General features: G+C 44.8%; 3 protein-coding genes and 1 non-coding gene across 6 annotated transcripts; all 4 read left to right on the top strand.

Annotated features, from left to right (window-relative positions):
- Positions 1–652: 652 nt before the first annotated feature.
- LOC140222162 (uncharacterized) lies at positions 653–6,179 on the top strand. The gene is made up of 3 exons (XM_072292365.1): positions 653–1,159; positions 3,463–3,526; positions 5,554–6,179. Exons 1-3 carry the CDS (start codon positions 739–741, stop codon positions 5,699–5,701), a joined length of 633 nt encoding a protein of 210 aa, XP_072148466.1. The 5' UTR covers positions 653–738; the 3' UTR covers positions 5,702–6,179.
- On the top strand, positions 1,163–3,365 carry LOC117847150 (probable sphingolipid transporter spinster homolog 3). 2 transcript variants are annotated; one of them, XR_011897763.1, is made up of 5 exons: positions 1,163–1,847; positions 2,322–2,419; positions 2,510–2,586; positions 2,822–2,935; positions 3,008–3,365. XR_011897763.1 is itself a non-coding variant. In XM_034728315.2 (5 exons), the coding sequence occupies exons 2-5, from the start codon at positions 2,344–2,346 to the stop codon at positions 3,036–3,038; spliced, it is 270 nt and encodes an 89-aa protein (XP_034584206.1). In that variant the 5' UTR covers positions 1,163–1,847; positions 2,322–2,343; the 3' UTR covers positions 3,039–3,365. The 2 variants fall into 2 exon arrangements, 1 of the variants encoding a protein (XP_034584206.1); XM_034728315.2 differs by having other exon boundaries at positions 3,036–3,365.
- A 3,040-nt stretch (positions 6,180–9,219) lies between the features above and the next one.
- LOC117851129 (small nucleolar RNA Z247) lies at positions 9,220–9,358 on the top strand. The gene has a single exon (XR_004639489.1). It is a non-coding gene; the product is annotated as a small nucleolar RNA Z247 (small nucleolar RNA).
- Positions 9,359–14,144: 4,786 nt separating this feature from the next.
- On the top strand, positions 14,145–22,766 carry LOC117848288 (helicase-like transcription factor CHR28). 2 transcript variants are annotated; one of them, XM_034729631.2, is made up of 11 exons: positions 14,145–14,354; positions 15,258–16,051; positions 16,181–16,353; positions 17,585–17,656; positions 17,740–17,814; positions 17,901–18,939; positions 19,459–19,589; positions 19,976–20,197; positions 20,940–21,440; positions 21,544–21,753; positions 22,290–22,766. In XM_034729631.2, exons 2-11 carry the CDS (start codon positions 15,430–15,432, stop codon positions 22,392–22,394), a joined length of 3,150 nt encoding a protein of 1,049 aa, XP_034585522.1. In that variant the 5' UTR covers positions 14,145–14,354; positions 15,258–15,429; the 3' UTR covers positions 22,395–22,766. The 2 variants fall into 2 exon arrangements, with proteins under 2 accessions (XP_034585522.1, XP_072148826.1); XM_072292725.1 differs by lacking the exons at positions 14,145–14,354; positions 15,258–16,051; positions 16,181–16,353 and having other exon boundaries at positions 17,614–17,656; positions 17,887–18,939.
- The last annotated feature ends 1,661 nt before the right edge of the window (positions 22,767–24,427 follow it).

Below are 24,427 nucleotides of genomic sequence, written 5' to 3'. Positions count from 1 at the left end.
TCTAATGATACTTAGTTGACATCATAAATGTTATTATGTTATCATATAAATTTGGTCAAACTTGAGATACTTTGACTCTCTAAGATTCTTGGAATGACTTATAATTTGGAATGGAGGGAGTATTTATCTTACGGGAGTGTACGTTCCAATATGTCATGAACATATTTCCACAAATATACATGTTTTTAGATAAAGAAAAAAGTGTTCCGGCCTCTACACCCAAACATGAGTGTATGTAGCCAATCTAGAAATATACATGTATATTTAATTAGCAAATATTTATGCATTTACATTGTATGATTAGAAACCAATGAACCAGCAATGCATTTCTACCACGTTGAACTATGCATGTGTTGGCATGTATTGATTGCCATGCACTAAATCCTGGAGCACAGCTGTTACCTACAGATTTTGACTAAATTAAAAATCCTCTATATAAGGTGAACAAAATCTACAGTCTTAAACTCTTAACGCCAACCTATTGGTGCTAAATATAGTAACCTCGATATAGGGCCCACTGTAAGTGATACAGTGGGATACAGTAGGCTTGCTGGTGCCAAGCCCAACTGCCCACAGCATTTCAGCTAGTGATAACCGAAGCCGTCCACCCTGGCTCCATCCAAAGCCTCCCATCTCGGTTTATAAAAACCACCCCAAGGCCAAGTCAAAGCACACAACACCGCAGCAGCAGGCCTTGCAAACATTCTTGCTTGTCTTGCTTCTCTTCCAACCCACACCATGGCGGTCGTCACCGCCAGGAGAACCCTGTCGATCGCCGCCGCGGCCGTTCTCATGGCGATTGTCGCGGCGGCGTCCTTGGCGGCGGCGAGCAAGGACGCCGACGCGCTCACGTCCCTGCGCAATGGCCTCAAGGACCCCGACGGCGCGCTCAAGAGCTGGGACCCGACGCTGGTCAACCCGTGCACGTGGATGTCTGTCACGTGCGACGGCGACAACCGCGCGTCACCCGCCTGTAAGTGGCGCTGGCGCCTCGCCGCTTCTTTCTTTCAGACCTCCTTGTCTATCTGGGTTAGACTGGGATTAGGAGAGAAGCGAGATGCATTCGTGATTCATCTGAGGCCTCGTTCGTTTCGACCGGAACCGCCCGGAATGAGGCCCGTTCCGGGCGGTTTGGTCCGTAAGCGTTCTTGTTCTTGGGGTTGAGATCCGTAGGGATGGGAATCTAGGCGAGGCCGGCACCGACAACGCCTGCAGCAGCGGCATCCGGTGCTTCCTGTCGGGTGCCGACCGGAGGGTGGCGTCACGGGGGACGGGCTCCGCTGGCTGCTGCAGGGGCTTGGTCCGGCACCGGAAGGTGGGCGTCGACGGGTTGCTGCTGCCGCTCCCCCTGGTGGCGTGCGTCGTGCAGGCGGCGCTTCTTGTTCTTGGCGTCGCCGTCGTCCCGCTGGACAGAGGCGTGCACAGCGCCCTCCGCCACCCCGTCCCCATCCCCTCCTTCTCGTCGTTGATTGGTGCGGAAGAAGAAGCACAGAGGAAGGTGGCGAGCTGCAACTGGTGCGGGAGCCTGCTGCTGCTTGCTGGCTGGTGGTGCTCTTAATTGCTACGCGCTGCTGCTGCGGCTGCTAATAATAATACGCAGGTGAAGGAAGGATGAGGATCACATGGCAAGGCAATGGCTGAAAGGTCTGCCTTTCTTTTCTTACAGTTATGGTTAACTAAGCAAACAACTCCACTATACAGCATTTTGTAATTGTCATCTTGTGGTACCTGATGTTTCTCGCTTTTTTGCCTCTTTGGGGGCTGGAGATTTTGTTTACTAGGATTTGCTCAGAATAGAACAAAAGAATACGGCCAGATGCTTAATCCTGAGGTTCAAGATCAGATAAGTATGTGCCTTGTGTCAATTTTTATCCTCCCATTGGACAATAACAGTTTTTTTGTTGCAATTTTGCTTTTTGGTAGAACATAGAAGAATAGTCTCCATTGGAGCCATTTGTTCTTTATATGCTGAAATTCTTCTGGATTCTGATCTTCTTGTGCTTCTGTTCATCTTTGTAAAACAAACAATTCTGAGCTGCAGATCTAATTTAATGATGAATTGAACTAGCTTGGCTTTTATAACCATCTCAAATAGTTCGTAAGATAAATAATTTAAGACTAGCTTGGCATTCATAAGCATCTCAAACGATTCATAAGACAAGTAGTTTAAGTAGTAAGGCAGTTGTTTTGCTAAGGATATTAGCTTATTTTGAATTTCCTTCTATTTAAAATTCAGAGCGGTGACCAAGTATAATTTAAGACTAGACTTTTCTGGACCTTATAATGATCTATCGAAACACATCTCTGTTTTGATCCTGTAGCTCCAGGTTTGGCCAGAGTCTCATGACTGAAATTGGTCATCTCGGCAAAGATATGAAAGAACTACTACAAGAGATGCCTTTTTTCATCATTGTCTTAGGTCAGATTGTCCTCTCAATGTCTTGTCTGTTCCACACTTTTTGTACATCTACTTATGATTCTGAAGTTTCATGTCCCTATATTATTTCAGGTTACATCTCCTATAACTTTGTCATTGGTGCTTATTCCTACTGGGGCCCCAAGGTGGGCCAACAGATCTACAATATGGTAGAAGTCCTGTCTTTCACTCACATGTGGCAATATCTTGGCATATTACATATAATCATACATTAGATGTGTGACCATTGTACATTTCTTATTTAAAAAAGACTGTTCAATCTCGATGGACCACAATTTAAGTCCAGTTTAGCACTGATCTAGATTAATACTCTATTTCACAATATCACAACTGAGTACATTCTCTATTCACTGTGTAACCTTTCTCATTGAATTTTTTCATCAGGCGAGTGCAGGTCTTATGTTTGGTGGAATAACTATAGTGTGTGGAATCCTTGGAACTCTATCAGGAGGTATCATCCTTGACAAGATAGGGGCTACAATTCCTAATGCTTTCAAGGTAAGAAAATACAATACCTAATCCTTGACAATATAGCAGTCGAAATGCAGTTTGCTATTTTCATAACAAAAGTGTTTTTGTTTTGTTTTTCCTTCCGAAGTGAGCTGCAAGCTAACATTCTGCAGTCCTAATGAAGTGACATGTGCGCACAGTTCTATTTGGAATGAACTAATGAAGTTAGCAGACTGCATACCTTTATGCTTCCATTTCGTTAGCGTGGATCTGTGGTGACTCATATGTTGTTGTCATTGTGTAGCTAATTTCGATTTTTGTCTTATTTTATCAAAAGGTGCTTGCTCCATATCCAAATGTCAGACACTGGCCTACATGCTAGCTCACTGGACAAATTTGATGTATTGTTTTGGTGAAATAGCTCTGTTGAATACAAATGTTCAAGAACAAATTTGTTGCTACGTTCGTTTTATTACTACGTTCATTCTGGTTGAATTCGTTGTTTCGAGAACAAATTTTTTGTGGTGAAATGGTTCTGTTGAAATAGCTCTGGTCCTGAAATAATTCCTATCCAGCCGAGCAAATTATTTATGGGATTGGAATAGTTCCTGAGCAGGATTTGAAGCAGATCAGGATTGAGTGAGGAAAGGAGATCCACTCAATCCTGGACAGGAACGGTTTCTGGGCAACCGAACGAGGCCTGATTGTTTTAAAACTGATTATTTCACAAGGATCTTGGGGGACTGAAACTGTCTGGCCCTCTGGCGCCCGAGCTGGGGCAACTGGAGCGGCTGCAATACAGGTATACATGCTCTTCTGAACCAACCTATCCGTCATACATGCTGGTGAATGCAGTGTTAGGGGGCCTTTGGCAGAGCTCCGTGGGGGGCTTCTCCCCTGCCAAACGACTGTTTTCAAAATGGCTCCGCAAGTGAAGCTGTTAAGGAGCCGGAGCCAACAATGACTTGAACAGCCGGAGCCAATATTTGTGGCTCCTCCCGGCTCCTCCACTGCCCAGTGCTGGTGTTACCGAAATACCCAAGGAAGTTCACGTGAATATCACCTCAAAATGACATGGTCGTTCCTTCTCGACGGACGACGGCGCACACACGGCGATGAAGAACGGCCGCTCGCGCACAGCGGCGAAGGTGACGCGCACACGGCCTGGCAGCGCTGGCAGCGGAACGCCAGTCGAGAAGCACGCTGTCGGCCCACGGCAGCAGGAGGGCGGCGCGGTGGGCCGGAGTGTGATGGCATGGGTGCGGCGGCGGGCGAGCAGCTCGGTGGGCCGCAGCAAGGCGGCGACCGGCGAGGGCGCAGCGCTATGTGGCCGTAGTAGGGCGACGTTGGGGCGGCGCAGCTGGCCGGAGCAAGCAGGCGGGGGTGCGACGCGGCATGGTGAGGAAAGAGGAGGAGCGTGCTGCCGGGCAGCTGCTAGCAAGAGCGGCGGAGCAGCAGCATTGGTCGGGCAGCAGCGGCGTGTAGTAGTGCTGCGGCGCATGGGTAGCAGGAGCACCAGAGCAGCAGGAACAGCGACAGGCTCGTGGCCTTTCAAGCGGCAAGAAGAAAGGATAAGGCAGAAGTGTGAATGGATAAGAAAGAAAATTAAATGGAGAAAAAAAAAGAAATTATGGTTTAACTGACAATTACATTCATCAATCAATTTAATTATATATGAAATCAAATTATAAGTAGAGGAAACTCATAAAAATTATGTGCCAAATAAAATTAGATAGCTAGGGGTATGTTTGACATTTAATCCTTCCATACATTCATCATAAAATGGAAGAGGCATTTTACCAAACGTTTCAACTCCACTAGAGAAGCCGGTCCACTAAAAGAGCCGGAGCCATTTTGGTAGGCGCCAAAGCTTTGCCAAACGGGACCTTAGGCCCCCTTTGGCAGGGCTTCCCAACCGGCTTCACCACCGGCTTCTGGTGAAGCCCTGCCAAAGAGGTGGGGGAAGAAACGGCTCCACCATCGGAGCCCCGTGAAATACGGTGACCGGAGCATATTGATGGAGGTGGAGCCTTAAAAAATGGGCTCCCCACGGCTCCATCATGCTCCCGTGGCTAAACTTCCTAGTTTGCCCATGGAGGTGGGGGCGAGTTGGCTGGTGGGTGCATTGGAGGCGCCCGGCAGCGCGGGCAAGTTGGGGGCGGAGCTTGATGGCGGCACGGGCGCGTCGGGGGTGGGGGAACTCGATGGCGGCGCGGACGAGTCGAGGGCGAAGCTCGACGGTGGTGCGGGCGCGTCGGGGGCCGGGAGGAGGTCGACGACGCCACGGTCGAGTCGCGGACGGGGGAGAGCCAGACGGCGGCAGGGGTGAGGCAGCCGGCAGAAGGCCAGACGGCTGGTAGGGAGGAGACTAGACGGCCGGTGGGGAGCATAAAGGATAGAGATGGATGGCCGGCCAGTAGAGACGAAGATGAGAATAAAAGGAAGGGAAAAAAAGAATAAGAAGAAATAAGAAGAAATGAGAAAAAATGAAAAAAAGAGAAGGGCATCATGGACATTTCACATTCTTATCCATTTTAAACTATCAGGAGAAGTTGTTTTTGCTAAATGTTTTTCTAACGCCGGAGCCAAGAAAAAACTGCTAAAAAAAAGTTACAGGCGGAACCGTTTGAATCACAGCCACAATCTTTTGGTTTCTGATCGATCAGGGAAATATACATCAACGATATCCAGGAACGGATCCTGTCGGAGCTTGGTGGCTTCACGAATCTGATCGGCTTGGACCTGCACAGCAACAGGATCTCAGAACCCATACCCTTGGCGCTCGGCAACATCGAGTCCCTGAAATTCTTGTAAGCGCAGTTGAATCGTTCTCTCTCAGTTTTTGAGTCGTCTTCCCGTGCAGAGATTTCTTCCATGATGCGATGAGATTGCTCTTCCTTCCTGCTGCCTGCTGCAGAGATTTGTCCAGCAACGACCTCTGCGGCACGATCCCGACGTCCGGAGCGTTCAAGGACGTTCCTTCCAGCAGGTAGGCGGAGCTTCCTTCCGTGAGTTCATGTGACTTTGAGATGCTGCGTAGGATCAGTTTGGTGGACCTCCCACCGGTTCCGGCTTCACCTAACATGTCACTATAGCTACACTGTTCACGGGAGCCGATTTTCTCTCTCCCCCTCCTCACCCTCATAGACAGTTAAGGAGCTGGTAAGCCACAAATTTTAGCTCCACCGGCTCCAGCTCCTCTCACACTCCTGCCACGTACAGTGCAGGAGCCGGAGCTGGATGGAGCGGCACCAACCGAGGTCTACTAATCACATGCTTCTCTTGGTCCCTTGCAGCTTCGCCAACAGTCCGTGGTTGCATCAGGGGGGCAAGTACGAGGCCAACTGCTAGATGGCTGTCACCTGTCAGTATGAACAATAACCGAGTGTCAGGTACGGTGGGGTAGTGCACCGAAAGATTGTCGCTGATCTACCGTGTTAGGGCGACGAGCCTCGTTCGTACTTTGTACCCGGCGCAGATCGCACGGGGGAAAAAGAAGAACCGGTGATGTTGCTATTCGAGTGTTCCTCGTCAGAGGAATTGATGTGGTTGATTGCGGTAGCATGATCAAATCGTTGGCTGCCCTGAGACGATGCGCCGTTGTTTGCTTGGGTTTTTCTCGTCGCGTGCGCGCGCGACAGTCGAGCTAAGCTCACGCCGCACGGAGGCATGACGCCGCCTAATCGAAGGAAGCATCAACCCAGGCGTCGGCGTACGTGGCGCACCCGCACCTAGCATGCACAACCTTGTGTTTCAGCTCGCGACGTCAGCCTGTAGTGATGTAGTCGCCCGGTCCGGTGCGCGCCGCGCCGGCCACCGAGCCACCACCCACCGGGGTCCGATCAGTTCTCTTCCTAGCGTAGCCTGGTTCGCAGGAGGGAGCCAGGCCGGCTAGGGACGGGCTCAATGCATGCAAAAGGCGCGTGATTGGTTGCTTGGTTCGTTTCAGCCAGGTTGTAGGAAGATTTTGATTGGTTGCATGCATGTACCTATTTTCCTCACATGCTCTCGCCCGCGTGCTCGACGCCACATCTAGCCAGCCAGGCTCCGAGAAGACGAATGTTGTGACCGCACCCTGGGAGCCAGGCTCGGGGACCCACACACAGAGCCTGGACGAGGGGGCATGCAACCGAACCAATCAGCCCCCCGAGTCACGCATGGCACCACACGGCACGGGCACACCACTGCGACTGTGAGGCGGAGGGCCCGAGCCAACTACACTTACCCCCAACTCAGCGTAATAACTGAAGCGGAAGAGCATTCTGCCTGTCGATCGTATGTGCGTGTGGCGCTAAATAGCTTGTTTCGTTTGACGACTGACCCATCAAGGATCCGTTGGTACTTCACGGGATTATATTAGGCCCTGTTTGGGAGTTTGGTAATATCGTTCACTTGTAAATCTCACGTTGCAGGATTAAATCGGGCCTTTGCGGCGGTGGAGATGGCTGTCGTAGATGAGGATGAGGAGGAGCCTGGCTGTCGTAGATAGGGATGAGGAGGAGCCACCATTGCCAAAGGGTTGGAGCTTGCATCCAGCTGTTCAGGTTGAAATTTCGCAGATTAATCGTTTCATTAGCTAGTAGCCATCGTCCATCGAGTAATTCTGATCAGCATGCGCTGGTTCTCCCCATGGTGGTCACCATGCCGCTACCCCTCAAACTCAAGCTGTAGAGTGAGCGATGCGATGCTTGTGACTCGCGAGGGAGGAATCCAACATTTGTCATTTCTTTTGTGTTGCCTCCAGAGCAGATTTATATTTTTCGGTTGTATTGGCCTAAACCGGGGGTAAATAATTTGTGTTTCCAAGCCATCCAAACAAATATTTCTACATGTATTTTACACCAGTTTTAGAAAGAATTATGACCTGTATTTTACACCGGTTTTAGACTAGAAACCAGGCTTCCAAACAGACCCTAGGAGCGAGCGGATTTCTCCGACAAGGTCGTCCAATCAAGGAACCCTTGCGGCCTTGCGTCACCGATTCAAGCCTATGGGATACACCGCCCGGTGACAGACAGGTTGTTTCGTTCCGCAAACCAAACAACGTGGTTAAGGGTATCAAATAGACGATATGGATATACAGTGAGAGGGGTACAGGATGGCGGTGACCTTGCATTGTCCCTTCCGGGTTTCGACGGCGGGGTTGTTTTGGTTTGTACTCTTGGAGAGACGGTGGAATTCCACAGGTAGGAGTAGGATGTCAAAATGGTTGGAAAGTAGGTGCTACGACGGCTTAATTTGGGGGTAAAACTCTTTTTTGTTGTTGTTTCGAGACCTTGCTATTTATGTGGTGCTGTAGACTATAGTCTAAGTACAATTTGTCATGTAACATTTAGCTCCATACACTTATGTATGGGTGTAGAGGTTGGAGCGCTTTTCCTTTATTAAAAAAACACCATACGAGCATGGTAGTATAATGTATAATCTGAGCCTTAATCCAAACAAGTTCATGACTTTGGAATGGCCAATTCTGCTTATCTCCATATTCTCTACAACATTGAGCTTGAGCCTAAACAGTTCTCCACACGTATCAAAAATGTGTGTCATGGGCAAATCATATGAGCACAATACCTTTTTTATGTGCGGTATGTTAAATGATATGTATCTTGTGTAATACGCATGCAACAGATTGTACTGAGTTAGTTTAGATAGCCTAACAGATGACCTATGTAAATAGGAGATCTCGGTTCAAAGTCTGCTGCTCGTGATGTAAACCATGCCAAGGGTTGTTCCTGGCCCTATATAACACGCAGGCGTAGTACGGAGAAGATGCAACGCTTAGACCAAATACTCATCTACTCATATATGGTATCAGAGCCTAACTCTAGATTGCATCTAGTACGGTGTTTCTCCAAGGGGCCTCCTCCTCCGGCCAAGCCATTGCGTCGCCGATTGGATTCCCCATCTCGAGAAGCTCACCAAGACCAATCTGGTCCTTAGGAAGTCTCAAGTGCTTCCAGCCATCCGCGGAGCCCAGCTGGAGGGGCTCCTCGATGGCACGGCTCCTCCTCTACCGGCGCAAATCGACACCAAGGAAGGAGACAAGACGGTCAAGCGGCCCAACCCCGACTATGGCAGATAGGTTGCCCTTGACCAACAGGTGCTGAGCTACTTGTTCAGCACCATATCGCGCAAGGTCATGACCCAAGTCGCGACATCCAAGACTACCCGAGAGCTCTGGACGGCGGTCGAAAAGGTGTTCTCGTCATGGACCCGAGCATGGTCTGTGCACGCGCATTGCGCTGGCAACTACAAAGAAAGGTAATGGATCTACTGTTGATTTCATTGCTAAGATGAAGGCCCTGGCGGATGAGATGGCTATTGCTGGGAAACCGCTTGGGGATGAGGAGTTTAACTCCTAAGTTCTCACTGGGCTTGGCCTAGACTACAACCCGCTGGTTACATCTATTGTGACTCGCGTCAAGCCCATCACCTTCACCGAGCTGCAAGCACAGATCTTGAGCTTCGAGTAGTGCCTCGAGCTCATACTTGAGGGCCATCAGTCCTCCGTCAACTCTACTATGCGTGGGCGTGGTCCTAGTGGATCCAACTCTGGTGGCTATAACAGCTCCAATGGCTACAACTCTGGAGGCTATGATCGTGGCAACCGTGGCCGTGGCAATGCTCCTCGCGGCGGCGGCAACAATGGTGGCTGCAATGGCCGTGGGTGCGGCAATGGGTCGGCTAACAAGGGCGACGGCAGGCAACGACGCTTCTCTGGCAGGTGCTAGGTGTGCTTCAAGGAAGGGCACTCCGCTGTCCAGTGTTGGCATCGTTTCAACTCCGACTAAGTTCTTGATGAGTGCCACGTCAACGCCGTCACTCATGCATATGGAGTCGACACCAACTGGTACGTCGACACCGGCACCACAGACCACGTCACAAGCAAAAGCAACCTTGAGAAGCTCTCCGTCCATGACCAGTACAACGACACTGATCAAATCCGCACGGCTAGCGGAGTAGGTATGAACATTAATCGTATTGCCCATGCTATTGTTCATGCTCCTAATCATAATCTGCATCTTAAAAATATCCTTCATGTTCCCAAAGCATCGAAAAGCTTAGTTTTTGTTCATCGTCTTGCCTTTGATAATCAAGCCTTTCTTGAATTTTATCCTGATTTTTTTCTTGATAAAGGACAAGGACATGAAGAAAATTCTCTTGCAAGGTAGATGTGAAAGAGGGCTCTATCCTCTTCCCACTTCAGAAGGAGTGGCACTAAGTGTGGTCGAACCCTCTAGCACTCGATGGCATAGTAGATTAGGTCACCCTACTTTTCCCATTGTTCAACAAGTTATTAGTCAAAATAAACTTCCTTGTTCGAAAGAAGTCAGTCCAAAGTCTATTTGTGACGCTTGTCAACAAGCCAAAAGTCACCAACTTCCCTATCCTAAATCAACCAGTATCTACTATTCCTTTAGTGTTAGTTTTTTCTGATGTTTAGGGACCCGCTCCTGACTCTGTTGGGAGAAAGAAATACTATGTCAGCTTTATTGATGATTACAGCAAATTCGTGTGGATCTACTTACTTTAGTACCAATCAAAAGTGTTCTCTGTGCTTCACAACTTTCAACAACTAGTTGAACGCCTATTTAACAGGAAGATTATTGCTATGCAGACAGATTGGGGAGAAGAGTATGAGAAACTCAACTCTTTCTTTAAAACAATAGGCATTACTTATCTATTTTCCTATCCCCATGTACATCAGCAAAATATAGGGCTGCCAAGCGCAAGCATAGGCATATTGTTGAGGTTGGGCTCTCTCTTCTCTCGAATGCATCTATGCCCCTCAAGTTCTGGGATGAATCTTTTCTAGCTGCCACTTATCTTATTAACCGAACACCTAGTAAGGTCATCGATTTTTCTACTCCTTTGGAGCGTATGTTCCAAGAGACACCTGATTATTCTTCTCTACGCATCTTTGGCTGCACGTGTTGGCCAAACCTTCAACCCTACAATGCTAGAAAACTTGAGTTTTGCTCCAAACGTTGTTCTTTCATTGGGTATAGCAATCTTCACAATGGCTACAAGTGCCTTGACATCTCTATCGGGACAGTCTACATATGACATGACATGATGCTGTGTTTGATAAGAATATTTTTCCCTTCTCCGAGTTACATGCCAATGCTGGAGCTAGACTTCAAGCTGAGATAAATCTCCTACCATCCCATCTTCTCAATTTTTCTGATCTACCTAGGGGCACAACATTGAATCATACTAATACTTTTAATGATTCTGATTTATCTGCTAAAAATCCAAGTAAAAATGCTGCTCCTGGAGGTGATTTTATGCAGGAATCCTCGGACGCGCTCTTCGAGGAAGATACGAGCGTGGCAGCTGGTGCACCAGGAGGGCAATCATCATCGGGATTGCCGCCCCAACGGTCTGCGCCAGGCGAATCTGCCTTGCCATCTGCTCCTGCTTCCTCGTGCCAACCAGATGGCGCCACGAATGTCGGCCTGCACCCCGCTCCCTAGGTGCGCCAATCCGCTGCTGCCGCGCAAGGGGGCCAAACATCCTCCGCTCCCGCTCCCCATGATGGCCTAACAGCATCGATTTCTCCGGGATCTGCCCCGACGGATACGCCGGGATCCTCTGCGGTAGCCGCTCTGTTCGGATCTACTATGCCAGCTCCATCTGCAAGCCATGGTGCGCTGGATCCTGCTTCTTCACGGCCAAGGACTCGGGCACAAGATGGGATTCGCAAGCCAAAGGTTTACACCGACAGGACTGTACGGTATGGCTGTCTAGCTATCTGTCAAGAACCTGGAAATTTGCATGAAGCTCTAGAAAATAAAGATCGGAAACAAGCAGTGGGTACATAATACATGGCACTTCTTAAAAATAAAACATGGCATCTTGTTCCTCCAGAAGCTGGTAGAAATATTATTGACTGCAAGTGGGTCTATAAAATAAAAAGGAAACCAAATGGAACTATTGATAGGTATAAAGCATGTCTTGTTGCTAAAGGATTCAAACAATGTTATGGTATTGACTACGAGGACACTTTTAGTCCAGTAGTCAAGGCAACCACAATTCGACTTGTGTTATCTATTGCAGTATCTTATGGATGGACTCTACGCCAGCTAGATATACAGAACATGTTTCTTCATGGCTACCTTGAAGAAGAAGTATTCATGAGGCAACCTCCTAGATATAAAAGCACAAGTCGGCCACAATATATCTGTAAGTTGGACAAAACTCTTTATGGACTGAAACAAGCGCCTAGAGCTGTTATTCCCAGTTAAGTTTGAAATAGCAAGAGCTTGGTTTTAAACCGTCCAAAACTGATACATCCCTGTTGTATTTTAACAAGGATAGTGTCATAGTTTTTCTTTTTATATATGTTGATGACATTATTGTTGCGAGCTCCTCCTCTAAAGCTACACCTACACTTCTTGGAGCTCTAAATACTGAGTTTGCTCTAAAGGATCTTGGTGATCTACGTTGCTTCTTGGGAATTGAGGTACGATAAGGTACGAGAAGGAATATTGATGATACAGGAAAGGTATACAACAGGCTTGCTCTAAGTGTGTTGGAATGGAGAATTGTAAACCAGTCAATACACCCTTGTCTCTATCTGAGAAATTGTCGGCCTTTAATGGTGAACCTTTGGGAGATCCTGATGCTACTAGATACATATTTGGCCTTTAATGGTGAACCTTTGGGAGATTCTGATGCTACTAGATACAGAAGCATATTTGGTGCACTCCAATATTTGACGTTGACTCGACCAGACATTTCGTTTGCTGTGAATAAGGTGTGTCAGTATTTGCATAAACCCACTACTTTACATTGGACAGTAGCCAAGTGGATATTGAGGTACAAAGGTCCCTATCTATGCTTGTTAGTGCCTTTTCTGATGCACACTGGACAAGATGCTCTGATGACAGACGGTCAACAAGTGGTTTTGCAGTGTTCTTGGGATCTAATCTTGTCTCCTAGAGTGCAAGAAAGCAAGCTACTGTGCCTAGATCAAGTACTGAAGCGGAATACAAGGCCCTGGCAAATGCAACAGCTGAAGTTATGTGGGTACAAGCTTTGCTTGATGAGTTAGGAGTCAAGGCTTCGAAATCTGCAAGGCTTTGGTGTGATAATTTAGGTGCAACATATTTCTCAGCTAATCCTATGTCCCATGCCACAACCAAATATATTGAAGTTGATTTTCATTTTGTAAGAGAAAGGGTGGCACAAGGACTTTTATAGGTTCAGTTTGTGTCTACTACAGATCAGGTGGCCGCTGATTTTACAAAGGCGCTAGCTGCTTGAGGGATTCAACAACAATCTCAACTTATATAAGTTATGATTGAGGGAGAATGTTAAATGATATGTATCGTGTGTAACACGCATGCAACAAATTGTACCGAGTTAGTTTAGATAGCCTAATAGATAACTGATGTAAATAGGAGATTTCGGTTCAAAGTATGCTGCTCGTGATGTAAATCACGCCGGGGTTGTTCCCTATCCTATAACACGAGGCGTAGCATGGAGAAGGTGCAAGGTTTAAACCAAATACTCATCTACTCGTACGCGGTACTCCACGAGATCGAGCCTAAGAAATGGATCACAAATATTGTTTACTCTGGTGATCTCACAAAAGCAGCTAGCTATCGATGGCCAACGATGCTGGAAGATGCATGATGGAAATCAAGAAGGGCAGCCAAAGCCTCTGCTGGAACTCAAGTGCAGAGTAGCTGCTTGAAACGAATTCAAATGAGATCAGAACGAAACAAATCCTGAACAAACAAAGCCACCAAAATGTTTGGGCGACTCGTTTCAAAAAGAAAATGTTTGGGCGATGATTCAACAGCAAGAGCTGAATCGCCTCCCAGTTTAATCAATCCGCAGTGGCAAGATCATATGGTTTGGGATGGGAATTTCGATTCCTGCGGCAAGAACTCCATTCTGATGACGAACTTCAATGGGTCCATCGCTCACGTGGGGACGAAGTAGATTTACCAGGGACGGAGAAGATGGGCTCGCCGTCGAGCCGCAGCCCGGCGGGCGTCCGCTCCTCGCTGCCAAAGAGCTGGATGGGGCGTGGCGTCGGTGACGTCACCCTCCCCCTTGGCCATCTCCATCTCCGGCCGGCCGCGTGGACGAGGTCGTCTGGCGCTGGCCTGGAAAACTGCCAAGTCTGGCCTGCTTTTGCCTGGAAAAACGCAGGAGCCGTTGGATCGTCACTGACCGGCTGGATGTGGAGGTAACTCACGCCGTGACTTCACCGAATCCTCCTCCATCGTCGCCACCACCACCCTCCGGCCTCTCTACTCCCGATTGGCCTCCCTCCACGCGACAAGCCCCGCCGGCCGCCGACTGCCGACCGCCGACGAGGCCCCACGCCGGCGCGGCCTGGGTCTCCTCGAGCGCACGCCGTCGGCCGCCGACGAGGCCCAAAGCCACCGAACCCTGACGCCCCCAACCTCCGGCCGCCGTTTCCTCCATCTGCGGCTGTTTGCGCACCTAGGTAAGTGCGCGCCCCGAGCCCTACCTCGAATCCTCCCCTTCCTTGCTACCTCGAATGGCTGATTGGCTGATCCCGTCGAGCAGGGGTCTCCCGCTGCAAGATTTGATCCGGTTCCTCGTTTTTGGGTGGTTCCTCCTAGTAGTTGATTGGGCCGCCTGTTTAATCCGATCCAGGTTTTGGTGTAGGATTGCTCTCTGAGTGCATGCCGCATTAGCCAGAAATGGTAGATGCCCTAACGTTAGGTTTGTGGGAAAAGGCGGGCTGTGCCAGGAAACTTGCCCCTTTTGTCTCTTGAATTTCATTATTGTTTCTAACGCCACAAGTGCAGTTTGTCTGTCCGTAAACTTAAAGTCAGTTGGGAATAAGCTTTAGTCAATGCAAAAGATCATCTCGGATAAGAAGAACCAAGGGCATCATACATAAGCTTTATCTTAGGAACCAAACTGTCACAAGAGTTTGCACGAAAACACACGTGGGAAAGAATGAAAAGTTCATAATCAAAATGTCTTTTTGGGTAAAACACAATCGGATTCGTGAATCACATATGAAAGATGACAACCCCAAAGGGTTACTCGTGGTTCTGATCTGCCACTCATGCTATTCCTGCCCACTATAGTGGGTGGGCAGGTTGATTGGGCAGGCACATATTGCGATACCTAGTATGTACAATTACTAGGTGAATACCCGCATTATCATAGTCTTTTAGAATGACTGTCGGAGCGTTTAGGTTAACACAATCTTCAAAACTGTTGTTTTTTTTTGGTGATTGAGTGTTCCTATTTTTCAGAAAAAATACCTTTTTCCTCCTTATTTTCATGGATAAAGCTTGCATGCTGTTATTCCTGTGTTATTCTGTGAAAAGTTGTTATTTACTCAGCTCTAAAATAATTGATCTGCTTACAGGTTAACTGTCATAGTGAAGAGCCTCTTCAGCATGCCAATCATCTGCAAAGATTAGGAAGTGGTTTTGAATACGTCAAGATAAAAAAATCAAACCATCGGTTCAGGCAGGTTAACATGTTAAGAACAAGAAAATCCTGAGAATACATATTAACTTGACTTGCTAGCTGGCAATATGAACAATGAAAATATTATTGACTTGATTTCGGATAGTGATGATGATTTTGACCAGCAGCCAGCTTCTGCAAGCACAAGATTTGGTCAAAATGGTGAAGAGCGTCCAATCAATTTTGAGGATGAGGATTGGCAGAGGAGTGCTCCTGCCCCATCTTCTTCAAGGAATATCCATAATAATAATGGTCAATACAGGACTCTTCCACCATCCTTTACAAATGGTAGACCAATGGAGAGTGCTCGTCATACGTTTGGTTCAGGGGACATGACTCGTTCCCATCCAAGTTCTTATATGCCTATGCGACAAGCAAGGGGCCTTTCTGCTTCGAACAGAGTTGACAGTGTAGGGGAAAAACACAACAGTTCTACAGCAGATGCAAACGGCAATAACAAGAGGGCTCTTCCATCTTCTTTTTCCAATGGCAACACATCAAAATCTATGCATGCAAATGTTGCTAGTGCAACACGCAAGCTCCCACCACTTTTCGCCGATAGAAACTTACATAGTTTGGGTGAGCACAGAATGGGAACAAATATGACCAATGGAAATGCGCATCCTTCATCTTCAAGGATGGCAATAGGAAGTTTTAATGCGAGTAATACCCAGAAAAAGGTTGATGATGGTACGCACAGCTAATCTCAAATGATTCTATTTTGATCAATCATGCAAATGATGTTAGCTGGTCTGCTGGTGCAGGTTTCCTGTAGTAAGATTAATGTTTATCTTGATTTTAATATTGAGTTTTTGACAGATGATGTTATTGTATATGGAGGTCCCAGCACACATAGGGTACTGCCTTCATCGTTGGGTGTCAACAATTCTAATAACAGTGAAGTTAACGCCTTTGATCCACAAGGTCGCTTGAATCCAGAAAATAGACTTTTGGATTCTGATGAGAGAGCAGTATATCAAGAAGCCCTGCAGGTATAGCATCTTTGGCCCATTGATATGTAAATGCTGCTTGCTTCCTGCCCAGATTGTAGTGTCACATGCTGAATCCAGTGTTAGTTTCTATACAATTGAATTATAAATCTCTTCCCCTTGTGAATTGCTTTGCTGGCAATTTTTATACAATATAACTATCAATACCCTCTACACTTTGTGAATTGCATGACATAACTTGATAAATCAGTGGGTGATAGGCACTGCTTGTTATTTATTTACTAGTTAATTTCCCTCTTCACTGAAAAGAATACTCTATAAATAGTTTCTGCCGGATATAAACAGAAAGAATCACATATAGGTCTCGTGTTTACATGTACCAGTATTGTTTAATGCACTTCTTTCAAAGAAACAGAATGCATCATCTAACCTTATGAATTTGAATATACACGCAGGTACTTATCTGTCAATTTTTATTGGCTATTTCTTATGTTGTGGCACCAGTAAAATGATTTAAATTCTTTGCACATTTACTTCTTTTAACAGAAAAAGGATGTGAAAATCTAGCATGTTTTAGCAGATCGGACTATTGCTTAACAAATTTTATTGTCTAATGGTTGATCCTTTCCTATTTCTTCTATGTGACCTTCCCATATTTTCTGCTATTGGAAATGGAACAATATCTCCTGTTGCAACGTGGTTTGGAAGTGGTTTTACCAAACAAGATTGCCCTTTTGTCATATTCAATGCAAATGCCTGAAAGTTTGTACATGCAGTGCGTCTATCTTCTGAGTTTCTCATTTTGCTCCTCAAATTATTTTCTGATTCGTAGTTTACCAAAAAAAACAAGCTCAACCTCACCTTTTCACCAGTTCTGTAACAGAAAAGAATAATTTGAATCGGTTGCATTATACTTTAACCAATGAAGTCAGATTCTGTAAAGCCGATGGTACATATTACTTATTTTGATCAGAATTGTTTTATAAACATCTTAGCAGTTATGACTGCCATCTACAAATCTAGTTTAAAGTATTTCATCACATTCTGTAAACACAAGTGCCCATTTTGACTGTTGAAGAAGACATGCATTTTTTTTTCCTTTCGTTATCTGAATTAAGACATTTTGTTTATGTTTTTCTTGCTCAAAATCATGGTACATTTTCCCAGTAGGAATTATACCCCTAAGTGATCTAGGTAAAGCTGCTTTAGCTATTTCCCATCAGTTTTGAGTCTACTTTGTGAATGGCATTGCTTTTCAAAATATGTTATGCAGCATATTAGTCGGGAAAAAAGGGAAGATGATCTGCCTGAGGGAGTGCTAACAGTATCTCTCCTTAAGCATCAGGTATATGAATCTTGTCAAACTTTCTATGCCAATTTCATATATGTTGTATATCATGTTCCTTAGACATCTTTATTGCTTGAAAGAAAATGGCATTAGCTTGGATGGTTTCGAAGGAGAATAGCTCACATTGTGCTGGTGGAATTCTTGCAGATGACCAGGTTGTTTCTGATTTCAAAGTTGTTCGTAAGCAATTTATTTCTTAGTATGCTTCTATTCTAACAGCAAAGCAGTTGTCCTGTAACAGGGCCTTGGGAAGACTGTGTCTACAATTGCCCTTATACAAAAACAAAAGAGTCAACAGTCTGAATTCATGTCTGTTGATTCAGATCGCTTGAAATCTGAATTACTAAATCTCGATGAAGATGATGAAGGAGAACAAACTGTGAACGATGAACCCAAGAAGGACCAAGGGGCTAGTTCATCGTTAACAGTTGCTGGCACCAGTAGTGTTGAGCCCAAGAAGGACCAAGGGGCTAGTTCATCGTTAACAGTTGCTGGCACCAGTAGCGTTGAGCCATGTGTCAGTCAACCAAATAATGTTCCAGATAAAATGGCTGAAAGCAATGCTGAATGGAAAAAGAAAGCTAAAACATGCACATCATCTGCATCCACCACGCGGTCCATGACAAGGCCAGCTGCAGGTACTCTAGTAGTATGCCCTGCTAGCGTTCTTAAGCAGTGGGCTAACGAATTGACTGACAAGGTTAGTGAAAGTGCTAAGTTATCTGTTTTAGTCTACCATGGTGGTTTGAGGACCAAAGATCCAAGTGAGCTGGCAAAATACGATGTGGTTGTGACTACATATACAATTGTGGCCAATGAAGTACCTAAACAGATCGCTGATGATGATGCTGATCGAAAGAACAGTGGAGAACCCTCAGCTGGCAATAAAAGAAAACCACCATCAAGTGCAAAGAGCAAGTCTAAGAAGAAGAAGAAGAAACTGAAGGACTCAGACTTTGACCTTGACAGTGGCCCACTTGCAAGGGTACGGTGGTTTAGGGTTGTGCTTGACGAAGCTCAGACAATAAAAAACCACCGAACTATAGTGGCTAGAGCCTGTTGCGGGCTAAGAGCAAAAAGGAGATGGTGCTTATCAGGAACACCTATACAAAATGCAATTGATGAGCTGTTTAGCTATTTTCGTTTCTTGAAATATGATCCATATTCCACATATAACTCATTTTGCACAATGATAAAGCACCCAATTGCTAGAAATGCAGTTCATGGGTATAAGAAACTTCAAGCTGTGCTGAGGGTAGTTCTCCTGCGTCGTACAAAAGGTGATAAATGTATTTTTACTTCATGTACCTATCTGTGGTTCTATTTTTAAGCTATGCGTGCTAATTTAGTTTATATCACTGCACTTAAATGCTATTTCTACTGCTGCTCATAGCATTGTTTATTGCTACCGAACATGTGAAGAGGTTTATTGAAAGTTATTTCTGCATGTGGTTACATTTATATGTGTCTTTGATAACATTCTGTTTCAGTATGTTTTTCCAGAAAAAAAAATCATTTAGAATATGAGCATTGGAAAAACACTAAAGCTATCTTTTTAAGCTCCTTAACTAAGGTGAAGATAGCAGAAAAGAACTGTACGTTGCTAAGCATTGTTGTCTTATCTCTAGCTGACCTCAACTTGCTTGTGACCGAAAAGGCTTTGTTTTTGTCATCATCATCATCGTTTATGTTCATTTGCTACGTTATAACGATTTTTATTGAGTGCATGTGGACTTGGTAAAATCTTCCATTTGATTAAAATCTCTATTGATGATTGAATGATGTTTTTTTTCATATAGAAACTCTGATTAATGGGGAACCAATCATAAATTTACCTCCAAAGACAATTAATCTGAATAAAATAGATTTCTCACATGAGGAGCGGTCCTTTTATTTGACGCTGGAAGAACGCTCTCGGCAACAGTTCAAGGTTGGTTAAATCCTCGAATTCGACTTCCTTTGTCTGATTATTTTCTGGACAGCTTCTCTCAAATCTTCTTGGTTATTCCTTGTCCTACAGTTCACATGTGTTCAACATCAATGCCGTATCTAGAGCCATTATTTGGGTTCATATTGCTAGCTTTTCCCTCTTTTTTTTTCCTATTTGAATTATCGTATGAACTCATGCTTCTTTTATATTTCATCCATTAATCCATACTTATCCCATCATTTACTGTAGATCTAAAGATGTAAGTGTATAGTAGTTTTGAGGTGGATTTTCTTTTGATCAGTAGTTAAATATTTGGATCTCATTTTGGTGATTGGGAATATTGAAAGCAGATATCTGGATGCTGATGTGTTGCCTGCCCGTTTCAGGCATTTGCTGCGGCTGGGACACTCAAACAAAACTATGCCAATATCCTTTTAATGTTGTTGCGGCTTCGGCAAGCCTGTGATCATCCTCTTCTTGTGAAGGGTAATCAGTCAGAATATGGAGGTGATGGTTCTATAGAAATGGCAAAGCAACTGCCTAAGGAAGTTGTGATAGATTTGCTTGCAAAAGTGGAAGTGGGATCTGCTGTTTGTACCTTATGCAATGTAAGCAATCTGATCTCTCACCACTATTTCGATGTTCACCTGTTTTCTATCTCCTCTTCCCTTTATGGGTGTAATCATACAAATTTTGTGCAAGTCTGGCCCCCAAATATAGATTCTCTACACTAGCTCCACCTAAATTTGGATATGTATACTTGTTTACTTTAAAGTTATAAAAAATATTCAAATATCCTATCGTGCAAAAAAGAAGTTCGTATATGCTTTTGCAAATGAGGCGCATCTATTATCCTATTTTTACAGAGCACATATGAGCATATTTTTGCACAAATATTTATAGTTTACTTTTTCAACATGATGTATGTTTATAATTTTGTTGAGATAATTGCACAATCAAAGTCTATACTGACATATAATCTTAGAACTGCATTTCAAGTGAACCCACTTTCTTATGAATCTAGTTCATCCAAACTTTAGTTCATTTTAAAAGTATGCATAATTGGACATGAATCGATAACAAGATGAGTGCTTGAAATGGCTAAAACACACATATGCTGGACTGTACTCAAAATTTGGTGTCCAGGGTCCAGGTCTAATATTACCTAGTAGGATGATTGAGCCAGATAGCACACATTTAGTCAAGATCTTTATCCTTTTTTGCGTGCGCATTGTGTAAGCATGCTAATGCGATCGAGGTTCCATTTCCATTTTTTTTTAAAAACCTATGTTGCACTTGAAAGTTCTTTCATCTCAGTTTTAATGCTTGGAACCAAATTGTGTTTTGCAGGACACACCTGAGGACGCTGTTGTGACGATTTGTGGTCATGTTTTCTGCTATCAATGTATACATGAACGGATAACGACTGATGAGAATATGTGTCCTGCCCCTAATTGCAGTAAAACATTAAGTCTTGAATCATTATTTTCATCAGGTGCATTAAGGATTTGCATCTCTGGCAAATCTAGTACTGCAGGAACAAGTTCATCAGAAGATAATGAGTCATCTTCAATCAGTCAAAGTAGCTACATCTCCTCCAAGATACAAGCAGCCATTGATATACTAAATTCTATCATCAACAGAGATGCCCTTACTGAAAGTGATACTACGGAATCAAATCGAAGTCGAGTAGCCCCAGCAAAAGCGATTGTCTTCTCCCAATGGACTGGCATGTTGGATTTGCTGGAGCTTTCACTGAATAGCAATCTTATACAGTACAGGAGACTGGATGGAACGATGTCTCTCAACTTAAGAGATAAAGCAGTGAAGGATTTTAACACTGACCCGGAGGTAGTTTTGTTCTGTTTGTTCTTTTCATGCCTTATTTATTTTACATCTCCAGACTTTCAGTCGATATCTGTACTAAAAAGAACATTTTCCCTCTTTTCTCCAGGTCAGGGTTATGATTATGTCACTGAAAGCAGGTAATCTTGGTCTCAACATGGTTGCTGCTTGCCACGTAATTCTCCTTGATCTCTGGTGGAACCCTTATGCTGAGGACCAGGCAGTGGATAGAGCACATAGAATTGGGCAGACTCGTCCTGTTACTGTATCTCGCTTGACCGTTAAAGATACAGTGGAAGATCGGATTTTAGCTCTACAGGTAACTATTCAAAGTTTGCTGAGATGCATTTTTAACTACTTATGTGTCACGCGCCTAGTTATTGTTATTATAGAGGATGAGAATTATGCAATACAATCAGATGCAGTTTAATCATGCAATGATATTTCAAGATACTATATGACTTGATGTTTAGTTGGTTGTCCAATCTGATTTAATGTTTATGAGAAATTGTGTGATAAGTGCCGAATCATGTCTAGCTTGTCGCGTGGTGTTATGCCTAAGAAATGAAACATGACAGTGAATGAAACCAAATTGCTTTATTCTTGTAAAGTGATCTTTGGAGAACTCAAATTAGCTGAGATCAGTGCAAGGAGAAAACAGAGCGACTGTACTCATGTTTACCATGGCACTTTCCGCTACCTTTGGAACCAAACAGCTATATTCTACTTAACAATTCTGGACTATTATTATTTCTAGTTCTGATTTAAGTCATCATATCATGGAACCAACCTTGATACGGAATATTACTTATAAAATTTACAGCCATTTTGCTTATGCATGTTCCCATTCAACAGGAGGAAAAGAGAGCTATGGTCAGCTCTGCATTCGGTGAAGACAAATCCGGTGGCCACACGACTCGGCTCACCGTGGAAGACCTGCGGTACCTATTTAAGATATGATTCCTATGAGCGACGATGGATGGCGCATTCTGTTCCTTGTAATCTTAATCTGGCAAAAGTGACGCTTGTATCACTGTTGCGAGTATGTTGGAGCTGAGGCAGTGAGGCACCGTGGCCCATGGGTCCATATCTCCTCCCCCACACCCCCCTGCCACAGCTCCGGTTTTGCCGTGCTCAGATTGCTAGATGTGTAATTTAGAGCCAGATAGCCTGTGTAATATAACCCCCCAGGCTTGTAGAACCATGTTAAATGCTGTTCTATTCTCCTGGTATAGGAGAGTTCTGCTATGCTGTCTCATTCTCCCGGTGACAAGTCTGGAGCTCAGCCCGCCAGCCCGTTGTATACATATATTCACACTGTACTGTTGCTAACTTGCTGTGCTGTTTTCAGTCAGAAATGTTTGCTGTACTGCAGTTGCACCGACTGGCAGGTGGGTCAATGTAGGACGCGGGCTGTGTGGGTCCCACACGGCAGTGAGGGGGTCCTTTTTAATTTTGTACTGTATTTTTTGTTCCATTTTGCCCGTGTAGCCAGGACCCTCTGGCGTGAAGCATTCTGGGAAACCATCGGTTTTGTTCACTGTGCAGTGGGTCCCACGAATCAGCCACTTGCTCTCACAAAGCATGCTCTCTCCACTCTCCTCTCTTCCACCACCTCATGTTGTTACACTGCCATACATCTGATATTTCCATGACTGTTGAGTGCTGAAGGAGCAGTTCATAGAATGAATGGACGATTGCTATCACATTGTCCATTTTCGCTGCGTCTGGGGCTAGATCATTCTGCTGGGATACTGTACTGTTGTGATGTCCTGATACTATATTTTTTGTCGCTTGCATGCTTGAGAAACCAATTTCTGTTACTAAACAGATGTAGTTGGTTATATGCAGTATGCACTGCCTTTTTTTTTAGAGGATGCGGTATGCACTGCTGGGTGACACACCATGCTCTGCAAGGCTTTATGATCCGAAAAGAAGTTTGATGTTTGCCTGGCTATTTATTATTGTTTCTGAAAATACTACTAAGAATTTTGGTTCAGGAATAACTACTAGCTACTCTCAAACAAGAATTTCTCTGACTTTCAGACGGGAGGTGAGGAACATAATATCCATGTGGGCAGAGAGAATGTCCTAGATTTTGGGTTTAGTTTGAGGGATCATCATTATTTTTCCCTGAATATGAACTCCTGCGTTGTAATTTCATACATTTTTACTGAATGCATCAGTTGTGCTATCAGCAATTTCAGCATGATAACACTGTAGATAGCCAACACAAAGGTAAATGCCAATGGATAATGAGGAATTTACTCCAGCATGTACGAAGGATCAGTTCTGTAAAAAAAAATGTATCAAGGTCTTAGGGATCTGTCTGTAACCCGCCCTGCTTCTCATTGTAGAGTAAAGATTTTTGCGCTCCATAAGCCTTGCTCTGAGCCCTGAACTATTAAATGTTGTTAACTGTACTTATGAATACAAATGCCTTAAATCAAATGTTGTATCATTTTGGTAGGGAAGTTCTGTTGGCGAAATCAAATTTGCTAACAAATGAATATGGGAAATGCTGCGACATGCGTTGTCGTTCCTCATCGATTTTACCAGAAATGAACAATTATATGGAAATACCTTTCACTGTTTCAGTTCATTAGCAATTTAGCACACTGACAGTCAGCTTCTCGTTGATTTTCTTGTTATACGCAGTAGTCAGTCCTTATCTGGCTGGTTCTTGTCTCTTCTTTTTTCTTGATCAGGCACAGCTGTTGAATTCTTTGGCATCGCGGAAGGGGCACGCTCATCTGTACATAACAGTTGGACGCATGTCAAATAGTGCTTATTGCTACAGTTTCACTTTTAGATGTGTCGGGGAAAAAAAATCAATACTCGTGCTTCCAATCCCTGGAACTTTTGCTTCTGCTTCGTTAGGTTTCTTGTGCATCCTGCAAGATGCTATTCTTCTGTGTAGCTCCTAGGATGTGAAAGCAATGGTTGCCATCTGAAGAATATTCATGAATCGCCGCTGTTCTCAGTTGGGAAGA

The sequence above is a fragment of the Setaria viridis genome, chromosome 3 (genome assembly GCF_005286985.2).
Source record: "Setaria viridis chromosome 3, Setaria_viridis_v4.0, whole genome shotgun sequence".
Taxonomy (NCBI): domain Eukaryota; kingdom Viridiplantae; phylum Streptophyta; class Magnoliopsida; order Poales; family Poaceae; genus Setaria; species Setaria viridis.
This window is presented reverse-complemented; position numbering and strand designations above follow the sequence as displayed.